The sequence below is a fragment of the Scophthalmus maximus genome, chromosome 18 (assembly GCF_022379125.1).
Source record: "Scophthalmus maximus strain ysfricsl-2021 chromosome 18, ASM2237912v1, whole genome shotgun sequence".
In the NCBI taxonomy this organism is placed as follows: domain Eukaryota; kingdom Metazoa; phylum Chordata; class Actinopteri; order Pleuronectiformes; family Scophthalmidae; genus Scophthalmus; species Scophthalmus maximus.
This window is the reverse complement of record NC_061532.1, coordinates 1,680,051-1,693,662: the sequence shown is the minus strand read 5'-3', so window position 1 is coordinate 1,693,662 and position 13,612 is coordinate 1,680,051. Positions and strand designations below refer to the sequence as shown.

General features: G+C 39.9%; 1 protein-coding gene across 1 annotated transcript; it reads right to left on the bottom strand.

Annotated features, from left to right (window-relative positions):
* Window positions 1–2,275: 2,275 nt before the first annotated feature.
* Window positions 2,276–10,803, bottom strand: ginm1 (glycoprotein integral membrane 1). The gene is made up of 8 exons (XM_035617010.2): window positions 10,589–10,803; window positions 10,364–10,435; window positions 10,153–10,252; window positions 9,651–9,805; window positions 9,053–9,212; window positions 8,725–8,954; window positions 5,856–6,019; window positions 2,276–5,760 (listed from the first exon to the last, which is right to left on the bottom strand). The coding sequence occupies exons 1-8, from the start codon at window positions 10,673–10,675 to the stop codon at window positions 5,655–5,657; spliced, it is 1,074 nt and encodes a 357-aa protein (XP_035472903.1). The 5' UTR covers window positions 10,676–10,803; the 3' UTR covers window positions 2,276–5,654.
* Window positions 10,804–13,612: the final 2,809 nt, after the last annotated feature.

Sequence of the window (13,612 nt, the reverse complement as noted above, 5' to 3'; positions counted from 1 at the left end):
TGCTTTTCTAGTCTTATCAACCACTCAAAGCACCATAACACAAACTCATTCATACAGCTCTGATATTCACCTGCTATTTCTGTCACATTCATACACTGCTGACAGGGGCAATTTTGGGGGTTTAGGGTTAAGTGTCTTGCCCAAGGACACCTGCATGCCGACGAGGGGAAACAGGGATCAAACCTCTGGTTGGTGGATGACTGTCTCTAGCTCCTGAGCCACGGCCGTGTAACTAGATAATAACTCATTCCCCTTCATCTGTCAGTGGTCAGAATGTTATGGCTGATATGGCAGTGTGTGATCATTATCAGCTTTTAAACTAAAGTCAACAGATGGGTGGTGCAATACTATCCCACATGAATCCATCAGTTTTTCAAAGTTTCCCCCGATGAACAAGCAGCTCGCCTCTTTCCGTTTCTAAGTTGCTGGGGGTAAGGTTCTGGCTGTTGTGAGTGCTTATGCACCAAACAGCAGCTCAAAGTACCCAGCCTTCTTTGAGTCTCTGGGTGGTGTCCTGGAAAGGGTTATGCTTGGGGAATCTATAGTTCTGCTGGGGGCTTTTAACGCTCACATGGGCGATAATGGAGAAACTTGGAGGAACCTGATTGTATTGTAGTGTTTTGTTATTGGACTAATGTGCTAGTCATGGATTGGCAATAAGAAATACCATGTCGAGCATAAGGTGCTTCATAAGTGGACCCTTGGATGAATAGAGAAGCAGAGCTGTCAACTGATCATCACCTCGTGGTGAGCTGGATCAGATGGTGGGAAAGGCTGCCATACAGACCTGGTAAACTCAAACAAGTAGTGAGAGTAAATAGGAAGGGTTAGGGTTAGGGTTAGATAGGCAGAAGAAAATGGATAGATGGATCTATAGAAACAAACAATGTAGAGCCTCGTGAAAACTACATTTTGGGGTTTATCATACTGATGTTGATCATTGTGAGTTCCGAACACCTGATAATTGAATTGTCAACAGGGTCTGTACTAACCAGTTAAAAAAGGACAAAGTCATTGCTGTGTGAAGGACAGACTTTTTAACTTACAATACTTGATATTTCCATTCTAATCCAGCTACTTATTAGGTCAAATGCAATGGATACAGTTCAATGAGTGATAAACAAATACTGGTCAATTTATTAGTATATCTCATACATTCATCTGCCTGACAGAATTTTAAGAAAAATGTTCAGCCCAATAACTCCAAGTGTAAGAAGGCCCTAACAAATCCCTCTAAATTGGTAGTAATGTTATATTACTTTTGTGTTGGTTTTTGTTTTGCTCTTGGATTTTCAGATCTGGGGTCTCCTTTATAAAACTGCGCGTAAGATCCTTACTAACAGTTTACGTGCCCCCAGAAGCCAAAAATGGCGTTCATGCACTGTGTAAGGCATCAATACTTATAATCGTTCTTCTCACATTTACTTTCGACAATCTGACTTCAGTTCACTACCTCACCATCTGCGCCGTACGCATGGGTCAAGTTTGTTTTTATCAATCACAACGTTTGCGTGGGAAGTGGCATGGGAAGTACGCACGTTTCCAGCCCCATTTTGTCCATACGTTTATAAATGAGACCCCTGAAGAGTGCTGCATGTACCAGGTGTGACTATTTATGCTCAAAGTAATGCGCCGGAACACAGAGGTGATTGGTGGACTAGTTTCCAGCTAGCTTGGCTTATCTGGTGGCAACTCCCCTACATAAAATCCAAGATGGCGTCCCTCCCATTGGTCACATAAGTTGAGATCGCTAATGACAGTTCTGTTGTATTCTAGCACTTGGTCGGGTTGAACAGCCAGGTTTTGTTAAAAAGTTTTCTCTTGATTATTATAGTTATAATAAGGTAAGTTATTGTTATTTAGTTTGTTTTCTTTTGTGGTTGTATTAATGACTTCCTAGACATATTGTTTCGTTTGTTATATTGGCCTTTGTTCACCCTGAGCTACGTTGAACTCCCAATTCTGATTTACTATAAAAAGAAATTGTAAATAAAACAACTTTATTTCAACATGAACTTATTTTGTCCTTGTGGCTGCTTGGGACTTGGGAAAGATTGGTGCACATTCAAGTTATGTCTTGGACACCCCTAGATAGGGCATAACAACAATAATCTTATTAAAAACAATGTTGCAAGTGTTCACAATGTGCTCCGTCAGCCTGCACAACTGACATGAATCAAACAATAAATAAATGTCATGGCACAGATTCAGCTTAAATTATAGATCCAAATACATAGTCCAGCTGTAATTCATACAATCTATACACACAAATGTCTCAAATGAAGACAGATTAGTTATTTTATTCTTCAGCAACACATCTGAATCCATGCCTGGCTCATTTTTCGCCTCAGCCTAAATTTGTTTCATCTACAGCACATCAGTTGTATTGATTTGTGTATTATTTTGGATTTCCAGGCATACACTTGTAACAGGTTTGGTTGTTCTGAGTCATGCAGTTTCTTAGTTTTAATGGATAGCCTACTGACAGAACAGCAGACAGCATTTACTACACTATACATGCAGCACATCATGCATCCTGCAGCTAAACTGAGCCCTGGGGAGAGACACGGTTCCTGTTGTTGTGAGGTACACAAGCTGATTTTTTATGGGTGCAGCTGTTTTTTAAGCGTGACAAAGTTTCTGAAATCACACAAAAAACATGTTGACAATGAAATTTGAAATGATAAAACCCAAATTAACCTGCCTTGAGCCAAGTCTGGTCTCATAAGCAGGAGGTTAGTCATCTCAGTAATTCTGATCTATAAATCATGGGATTAACCACAAAAGAAAGAAAAGGAACCTTTGTGGCGGTTCTACTCCAGTTTTCAAACCCAAATTTAAAACTAAATGTATTTTATTTCCCTACAATAATTAGGGTTCGGATTCCTAAGAGGTAGACAAGCCAAGAATTAGCCAGAAAACATTAAACTCGGCCCAATAACTGTAAATGATTTGCACATGCTTCTCGGCCAAATGGTGGCACTGTAATTAAGGCCCCAAACCAACACCACTCACTTTGAAAGTCAGATTTACTTAGAATTTGACACACAAGTCCAGCTCAGTGTGCTCTTCAAAAGAATCTCTCTGACCATGAGAGTTCGCCATGATGGATTTTTGGTGAATATACTTTTTTTGGGAATTCAACTCCATAAACACCAAATTTTGGACAGAGCCTTGCAAGACTATGCAATTCTGTTATAAATGGGCAAGACTGGTCCAAAAACAAAGCCGCCATAAATCAAAAAAAAGGATCGGGCTTAGCAGGAAATTGCCCCTAATTCCTTCAGAATTTGCCTGATAGTCATAAATTATACCCCACCCACACGGGGCACCACAAATATAAACATTGTGGTGTGACCTATTCATCAATAGCCTATCTGCCATTTAAGCCTAAATTTCCTGTGAGCTGAACCAAGCTACAGACATGAACAGTGGCACAGTAACTAGAAATGATGTTCAAGTGCTTAACAAAAATATGAACCCAATTGGCTGGATGGTGGTGCTATAATTAAGTTTAAAAAAGTCAATATTTTCCACACCCCCAACACGAATCCTACTGACTCACTTCAATAACTCAATATACCCTTCCAAAAAGCCTCCTAGACAATAAAGGCCACCATCGTGGAGTTCTAGCTGAACTATAAAATGTGAAAAACAGTTGTGAATAGTAAGTGTCTATATGTTGGTATGGGAGGGGCTTAGCGTGAAAATGATAACTCAATTTGTCTTAGAGCAATCCTGATTTAACTCCAGTGTCCTGAAGGCACACACCAATACTCAAGTTATTCACTTCTGAAATGAAGAGAAAATGAAAGATACCATATGCATTGGATCAATTGTAACTGAGGCTGCTTAACATCACAAAGCTCATTGTCAATTGTCCTAATTACTCAGCATTTTCCATGTATTGGTAAAATGAAGCCCGTCCCTTTAGTGACAGAATCCCCAAAACTGTCACTGAGGCACTGTGAAGAATGACAATCAACATATGAACCTCAAAGGGAGGTGTTCCACTCAGTAGTGAGAGTAGTGATCCAAAGTGGTGTGAGAGGGACACAATTACTTAGTGTGCAACACAACGGGCAGTTTCAACAGATGATGATCTGCATTTTTTTTTAAAGATGAGACATTACCTTACTTCTTCAGAACTATCTGTGACAATAAATTCAAATATCTTTGTTTTAAGTATTAATCTTGTCTTCACTTAAAATACGACCGACAGGTAGAAGCACTGACTTCCTGGAGTCAGTTTGAATTATTTACTGTAATGACTTTGAATTTTCAGTCAATAGGCACAAAAGACCATTTGAAGTAGTTTGTCCCTTAGTCCAGCAGAGGGAAATCTTAAAATTCACTACCAGCTTGAACTGTTACATGACCAACCTGTAAACAGAGCTTATAAATAAAAATAGAGGACACTAAGTCAAGTTGATGGGATAATCACAATCTCAAAGGAAGAAGCAACATTTGGGATTCTACACTGTAGTTTACAAAAAAAGATAAGCCTGTTTGTTTTCTTTTGTTTTCTTTTCTTTTTCCAATTAAGGACCATTTCAATTTTTATAATGTCCTTTGAGTGCCATAGTAGATTGCTGAACATGTATATCACACTAGAGTCTCTAATGTGATGACTGGAACTGCTTCTCTTTGCCTATGTGTATGTTGTTGGATGGTAGTTGCTGCTTTTGAGCCAAAACAACTTGCCACGCCGGCTGGATCAAACAGTCCCATGGTGCATAAACTGTACAACCCAGAGGCCGAGCATTCCCCACCCCTGCTCTACAACTACAACCAATCTGAGAAGTCACTGTGTCATCATTATCTGGCGGATAACCACTCACAAAAGTTGTAATGTTTTTATTTCCATTTTTGTGCATATTTTTAAAAAATATATTATATGCACATGGCTAGCTGTTTCTCCCTTTTTTTCTTTATACTAGGCTAACTCACAAAGTGAATAAGCGTATTTCGCAAAATGTCTAACCATTCCTTTAAAAAGATCAAAAGCTTCGAAACTCAAAGCTTTTGATCATATCACATGATCTTCAAGAAGATCAGGTACTAAATGGACCTTGATGTGAGAGGGAAATTCTAATCTAAAACAACAATGACGACAAATGCGGAAGCCACTTTGCTTGGGCATGTTTTGGAAGTTGTAAAAGTACAAAAGTACTTTTTGTCATTGCAGTCATTTGTGATTTAATAAAAATTGTCTGTCTGATCAATCACAGCAGCAAAGAGTTTGATTTTCTTTGCAAATTATCACTGAATGAACAGATGTTGGTGAACACACTTCAAGTTCCACCACACTCCAACCTCTCAGCAGCTCTCGGCTGACATCACATCGTATGAACTCGAGATCCAGCAGTATAAACCACTCACACTCTTTTCCACTTTGAGCATGTGACTGTAACTGAGGGCATCATGTGGACGAACATTAAACCAGCAAACTGAGTTAAGTCAATTTGACCACCCCCTGTTCCATGGCTTATGTGCTCAGAGGGTAAAGTGAAGTAAAAAAGGTGGTGGTTTACAAATCTGAATATGAGCAAAGGACAAAACCAGACCATGCTGAAAATGTAAGACAATAATCATGGTTGAACAATAAACAAGAACAAACTGAAAATAAATGGATGGGCCAAGTCGATCCTTATTCAAGGATTCTTCTCTTCTCCCTCTACTTCTGTTTCTATGCTCTCCAACAGTGTGTGCTTCTCCTCCTCCGGCATTAATGTCATAGGATTTGAGTGAAAAATGTGCCTTTAAAAAGAGATATAAAGTGATCACAGTTAATTACACCTTGTGGATAAGCAATCAGCATTAATTCACTTGTAAACCTAATGAAACAAACTCACTTGTGTTCACACGTTGGGAAGAACATGTCCAGGATCTTGACTATGACCGCTGATCCAAAAACGCCGATCACCACAACCCACATCACCAGGAAGAAGAGAGGCAGGGACTCGGCGCAGAAGCGCCTCAGATGCTCCCTCACTTGCTCCATCCACTGACACATGGCCTGAGGACAGGGTGGACACCACAAAATGAGGTTTTTAATTCCGCCACAAATCTCTAAATAGCCCAACATACTACATATGCAGTGTTTACTAGCAATGTTGAAACATGACTATACAGGGCTCCAGGCTGCGACCATTTAAAAATTTTTACAACTACTCGCACGCGTGCAACCTGCTAATGTGCAGACTTTTTTTTTTTTTTTTTTAAACATAGGAGCAAGTATGCCAGTGTAAGTCAATGTCTCTGAGAGGGGGAAGAGTCCGGGAGTGATTAGTCAAGTGCAGGGGTCATGTCAACTAGTTCTCAGTCGCTACGATTTCCGTCAATTAGATTCCAGAGAGGTCACGCATGAGATCAGTGTAGATCTCCATCACCTCCTCTGCCAATGGTGCAGTGCCCATATTGCGCGTGCTCGGGCCTGACTCTCCTTCCGTGTTCTCTTGCACCCGTGGGCGGGCCCTGGTGCGGTTTAACCAGAGCAGCGCGCTCTTTTATCCCTTTCATCTAGTCTGCGGCCCCATTAGGACCGGATGTCTCCGTGTCGCTCCTCCCCTCCCCTCTTAGCGTCGCACCTCGCCGGCCTGTTCCGAGGGCTTGATGGACCTGATGTCGGTGCGCTCGCCGAGGTATTACAGAACAGCAGCAATGTGTGAGGTGGTGCCTAAATATCATTATTTCACTTATTTAGAAGGCATTGAGGGTCAAAGGTGTGTACACACTATCCAACTTTTTACATGAAAACCTATGGGAGGCGACCTTATTGCGGGAAAAAAGTGTCCTTTAAAAGGGTAGATGGGGAAAATGAAGTCTTTTCTTTAATCCCTGCTAACGTCTCACTCAACAATGGCAAAACTAACCATTGACCCCTTTTCTTCATTCAATTCAATTGTGAAATTAAAATAAAACAGCACATTGTAATTTCTGTAAGTTGTCTATTCATTACCAGAGCACAGTAAAATTGGCGAAATTTGGATAATTGCGTAGCGCGCCGAAATAAGGTGTCCCCCTAAAAAATGACATTAAGGGGCTACAGCGCTCCTAGTTAAAGTTAGTCTATATAAATAAAGGGTAGGAAACAAACCAGAATGTTTAAGGGCACTCTCACACCCACCATGTTTATTCTGGACCTTAACAAAAGGTCACAAAAGTGATGATCAGAGGTCTAGATTTGAATGAGGTGGTGAACAGGAAACAGGTTACTGTGTTTATAAACAATGCTTTGATCACATTGATGTACATTAAAATTTGAGTATGACTTGCTGACAGCTGAGGTGCAAACTAATGGCTTCAGATATTACTTTATGATACTGTGTGGCTGATAAATAATACTTAATACTTAATAAAACCCTGTACTGACAGTTTCTTTTGAGGGAAGGCTGTTTGCATTATGGTCATCTCTAAAATATGAGGTTTTATGCTAATATAAGACATCGGATATACACAATACAGTAAACTCCTGGTCAATATCACTAAAATGTTCCCTGCGCATTTACTATGATTTCATTTATTTTTATCAAAAGAGTAAATATAATGAACTTATAATAAGACTAAACCAATGAAAGCTATTACACGCTGCTCTTTGATGGAGGGGTTTAGTCAACTTTAAAATATCTAAAATGCTAATTTTGTTGTGAATAGTATCTGGTCTCTGCTATTTTTTGATAGAAAGCATTAGGGCTTTCATACAGACAAGATTATTTTTTAATACTAACATTATTTGTTGGAGGTTGGGGGCTTCTATGATGTGTAAGTGCAATATTATTTTTCAGTCAAACTTGGCCAACTTCCGTTTGACTCCTTGATGTTGACATTAGGGCTGCCACATCCCAGTTTCAAAACATCAGCAGTGGCACTATGGTGAGCTATGAAAAAACAAAGACTGGTTGCCTTTAATAAGATCATGTTTAAAAACAGTAATCTACAGAGAGTATAACACCAAAACACATGAGTGATGGAGGAGCCCCTTTCACACTGGCCAAAAAACAGTTTAAAACCGCTAACACACGGCATTTTCTGCAGTTTGAAAACGTTTAATCGGCATTCAGCCCCGGGTCAAATGACTCTGCAATAGACCCGTGTAATAATCGGCTTCACCTCCAATCAGCATTGATGTGAATGTCACACCCAGGTGAACGCGCTAATTTGCGCCATGACGGAGGCAATAAAGGCTTGTCTCCGTTGGTAACTGCGCTGAGTTTGTATACTTTGAAAAAGTGACAAAAGTACAAGATATAAGGTAACGTTAGCCACCGTCTCACTGGTTTCCTTGCTGGCTGCTTTCTGTTGTTTACGACACTGTTGTTATTTGAACACCACCTATCACTACACTGTTTTCCGGCGCGTTCACCAACATCATGACGTCAAAACATGACGCACCGCGTCTTCTGGCGATCATCAGACCCTGGTGTGTGAAAGTGGCCAATAGCCGATTTTAAGCAGGTCGACCCGCGTATAAAAAACCTTGGTCTACACTGTAATTTGGGAGTTAAAGTGGTATAACATTCACTTCAGTGCATCCCTACAGATAAAATGGCTTTTCCCTCTATGCATCTTCCAACTGACTCCCACCAGCCCGTTTGGCATCCATAAAATGAAATTTTCTTCTTTTCATGAACAAAAGATGTGCCACTGACATCTTTCCTCCTGTAACAGCTACACGCTGTCAATGCACTGTGTATATCATCAACCATATCAGACTTTGCTTACTGAGTAAGATGATATCAGCTCTTTGGGGGGAGTTTCCATCTGAATCTGATCCGGCTGGCTTTTTTCTCGGTCAATTAATTCATCATCGTATTTGCCGTCATACAGCAGGTCAGGGTCCGTACGTAGAGGAGTCTCTGGGAGCTTTCCAGGAGCTGCAGTCTCTTCCATGGTGGTCTCTGTGTGCTTCAGGGGGTACTGGCTGGTTGTCTGAGAGATCAGCTGATCTTCATCTGATTTAAAAAGTGTAGAAGAAATTTAAAAAAATTATAAGCTCCAGTTTATCTGCATGATAGTAATTAAGATCAGAAAAAGACCCATGTCTTCATACTCTTTCTAGGATTTGGTGGATCGGTGACGACCACGTCATTCTCCCTGGGAACCCTGAAGATCTCACTGTTGCCAATAGGGTAGATGTTGGTAAACTGGGCTAGTTTCTGGAAATCTGGGCTCATCAGTATCTTCACCTCACACATGTCAGGCTGCTGGACCTTCATATACAAATACAGAATGCTTAAGTGATGCTAACGAACTCACCAGGAACACATTTAAAAAACATGTTGACAGATTATATTTTTAACACACCCTCTCAGCAACTGGAAGTCTTTTAACTACAATGGAACCTATAACTTTGCAGAAGGTATTTGGGTTTTTCTTTTTTTTCTTATTTACAGTTAATTTACTCATTTGTCAAAATTTTACCCAAAGCCACTTACAACTAAGGGGTAACAAAATGACACAAATATTTTTTGACTGGAACACACACTTTTTAATTCTCAGACAATATTTTCACAATATTGATAAGGTTGCGAGTTTTGAGGTTTTCGTCCAACAGAAATAAGTTTCTGTGGGTGTTTGTTTCCAGTTATCATGGTCAGGTGTCATATTTAGACCCAAGACGGAAACTTAGATTCAAGGAAGGTGTCTACCTCTTTGCCCTCCACCTCTATCACTTCACTGAACACCTGCAGAGCCAACACCTCCTCAGAGCTGCTGTACAGCCGGTTCTGGCTCACCATGACCCGGGTGACAGTGGACACCAGCTCCCCAGATTCAAACTCACTGCTGCCATTGAAGCTGTCCACTGGAGAAAACACAAATCAGTGTATTATGAAGATTGTGACATTTCTCTGATGATTTCCATTAGGAATTCAAAATGTTTAAGATGCCACTCAGTTAAACAACAGTAACTTATCAATAAAAATGATTAGGAATGAAACATTCATTAACCAATTAAGTGTCAACAGAAAAGAGTTATATTCATCTTTGATTGTTCTGTTTAAAAAAAAATACACAAATTTATTAGCACTGACAGACTGATATGGACAAATAAAATAGTCATTAACTCCACTAAGGAGGGACTGTTGGGTCTTTGGGAGGTATGCTATCTACTGAGTTCCATTATAGTTTCCTTTAAATGTAAAAACTCACAAAGAAGAGCTTGACAGTTGAACCTGGTGACACCTGACAGTTCTATTGGGACATCATTGACCAACACCAACTCTTCACCCACTGATATGTTTAAATTTATCTGGAAGTAGAAAAAGCAACAGCGTTTTGTTGATTGCAGATTTGTCGCATTTCATTATTCATAGAACTTCACACTAGACCTTTCCTCAAGAAGTTTGTTTATACTGTGCACCTGCAAGTTGTTGGAATCCTGCAACTGTGTGTCCGCCAGTGTCCCTGCTGTCACGTTAATCAGGACGGTTTCCTAACCGTAACCGTTACAAATGAAAAGGAAAAGAAACCACAGGGACAGGTGAGGGTTAAATCCAGAATATCTGCCAGTCAGTATAGTGAACTGTAACGCGATGCTAACATCAACATCTTCATATTAGCTCTTATTAGCCGCCTTGTTACTTACCGTATTGAGTTGAGGCAACGACTCTGTTGACGTCACTGAGGCAAAAAAATGAAATATGACGCAAAGTGCTACTCCTGTCGTTTCCATGATGTGTCCACTCACTGTAACTCAGCAGCAGCAGTTGGATCATAGATTTACTAATTAAGACCTAGATACCGGATGTTGCCCAGACAGAAAAAGTTTTGTGACTTCCGTGTTACTTCCCGGATGTGGGCTACCTGATTCTGCGCAGTAGCGTTTCTCTTCTTCTGGGTTTTCTTTGGCGGTTGGCAAACAACAAATTGGTGCATTACCGCCACCAACTGGTATGGAGTGTGCCTCAGCACCGCTATTATTTACTATATACACTAACCAAAGAAAACAAACAAACTTGTAGCGTTTCTCCCATCGTGCCTCTGGGTTATGAGGACGTGCGAACCGCGTTCTGGATATCGCTCTGCGCGTTCATGAATGCTACGCTACATACTATGCTAGTGGACTTCACGGATGTTTAATCAGACTTCTACGGGACTAGCCTCGGACGTGAAACCGTGAAACAGCTGAGCCATGAACTCAGCTCATGATGTATCATAAGATCTTACTCCATGGATGATCACCGAGAGTTCTCTTAAGCCATCTCCTCCAACAGTCACCTGACTTGTCAGGACTTCATTAACCATTTACTTACTTTGTAGTTTATATATATATATATATATATATATATATATATATATATATATATATATATATATATATATATATATATATATATTTACACATGTTGCAGCATATCAGATGCAATGTGTGGATTTAAACCATTGATATAGCCTCACCACTTGATCCACCTCAGCTTTTTGATTTCACTTATATTTATAAATATTATATTTAATTGAATTTATTAAGTATTGCCCTTTGAGATGTATCATTTCATTTTCAAGGGGGTCCTATCAAAAAATTTAAACAAACGTGAAGAGCCACATGTAGTTTCCCCAATAGACGAGCTGATGAGCATGTCACATGTATGTTTACTGTATGTGGACTGAAGTACAGCAAATGTGTTTATAATGGATTAAAAGTTAATTCAATCTTTTATGACGTGAGATTCATTTGCGTTTTGTTAGTTAAATTCAACTTATTAATGGTGATGAATAGTTGGTATTTTGGATGTTCATAGTTAATTTGATATCACAAAATCATCAGACTTTCATATGTAAATTAATTGAAGACTGCATGGTGACTCTGTTATGAAACAGTTTCACGTTAAGAATATTTCCACAACACTGCAGAGCCCCGTATTTTAATGAAAAACATTCATGCCCCACATATTTGATATGGAAAAAGAAAAAACAAGTGAAAGAAGTTCAAGAACTTTTATTTATTAAAATAATATTAAAATAATAAAGCATGTTACTGAACATTTAGATGAATGATATGGACGAGAACATTTAAAATAAAACAAGAACAGTTTAATAACACTATCAGGTCGGACCGAAGCTTCACCGTCCCTGACTGGGTGTGTCACTTTTTTTTAAGATGTCGTTTGTCAAGGTGGTGAAATGAACTCCATCGCGCAATAATAAAGAAGGACTGTCAAACTATCTGCGAATGAATGACCACATACCCGAGCTGCCTGAGCAGCTCAGCCTTTTGTTAGCTTAGCCTGTTAGCTCAGAGCAAAACGTCAACAACCACAACCTGCTCCTCGTTCATCTTCTGCTTCAGTCTTTTAAACATCTCATCGCGCCGACGCAGCCACGAGCTGACGAGCGGCTCACAACCATCCGAAGAAGATGTATTGTAATTCCCTTCAGCCTGACATCAAGTCTTTAGTGCCAGGCGGATTTCCACATACTCTTACTACGTTTACCGTAACCGAGCCAGAATCCTCGTTCCGCATTGGAACTTGAACCTCGGCTGCGTTGGATTTTTCGCCGCAGTACCACGAGTGGCCAGCATGTCTTTTTTGCTTCAAGGCTGGGCGAAACACCCGGGGCTTGCCAATAACAATAACACAGATCAGGGCACATAAACTGCGCATGCGTGTGGAATTTCCAAACATTCTTCCCGCGAGATTAGGGACGGGTGCGAGGAGAGTTTTGGATGGATTGGTGATGCTGAAGCAGCAAGCATTAGATTAGATCAACTACAGTATAGCCCTACTGTTTCAATCTCCTCCATTCCTCCCTGGTTATTCCCTTTACCACTTGTAGACCTCAATATACATCAGGAATTGAAGATGACGCCAGAACATCTTCCAGTATGGCGCATAGTACAGAATTATTAGTACAGAAGCTAAAATTGGTGAGGAAGGTATAAGCAAAATTAATGAGACATTAGCGCTAAACAGGTATAAACTTGAGGTAAATTAAGATAATTCTGATGTTTGTAATGTATTTTTCTCATTGGAAGAATTGCACAGAGTAATAGGGAAAGGGAGGTCAACAGCTCCAGGTATTTGCTATGAGATTGTTAAGAATTTAAGTGATCTAGTGTTGGAGGAAATTACTGTATGTCTTAAGTAAATTACATATGACAAGAGCGAACTCTTCCTAGCTCCTGGAAGCAAATAGTGGTGGTCCCAATATTAAAACCAGGTAAAGATGCTTCAATGGCAGGATCTTATAGGTCAATTGCACTAAAAGTAGTGCTATGTAAAATGATGGAAAGAATGGTCACAGACAGATTGATGTTTAAATTAAAGAAGAAGGGATGGTTTACACCAGTACAAAGTGGCTTCCATACAGGAAAGAAGTTCCATGGATGACGTGCTTTCCCTTGACAGCGATATTAAGAAAGCCATAGTAAATAAAGAAGCCCTAGTGGAGGCATTTCTTGATATTGAAAAGGCTTATGATATGCTATGGAAAGAGGGGCTTGTTTGCTGGAGTCAGAGGGTGGATGCTTAATTGGATTGGATGAAGATTTTTTGATGAACAGGATCATTCAAGTTAGGGTTGCAAATGTTTTTTTCTCAGGGTACAAGGGTTGATGATGGAACACCGGGAAGTGTGATTAGTCCAGTACTATTCAACGTTATGATAAATT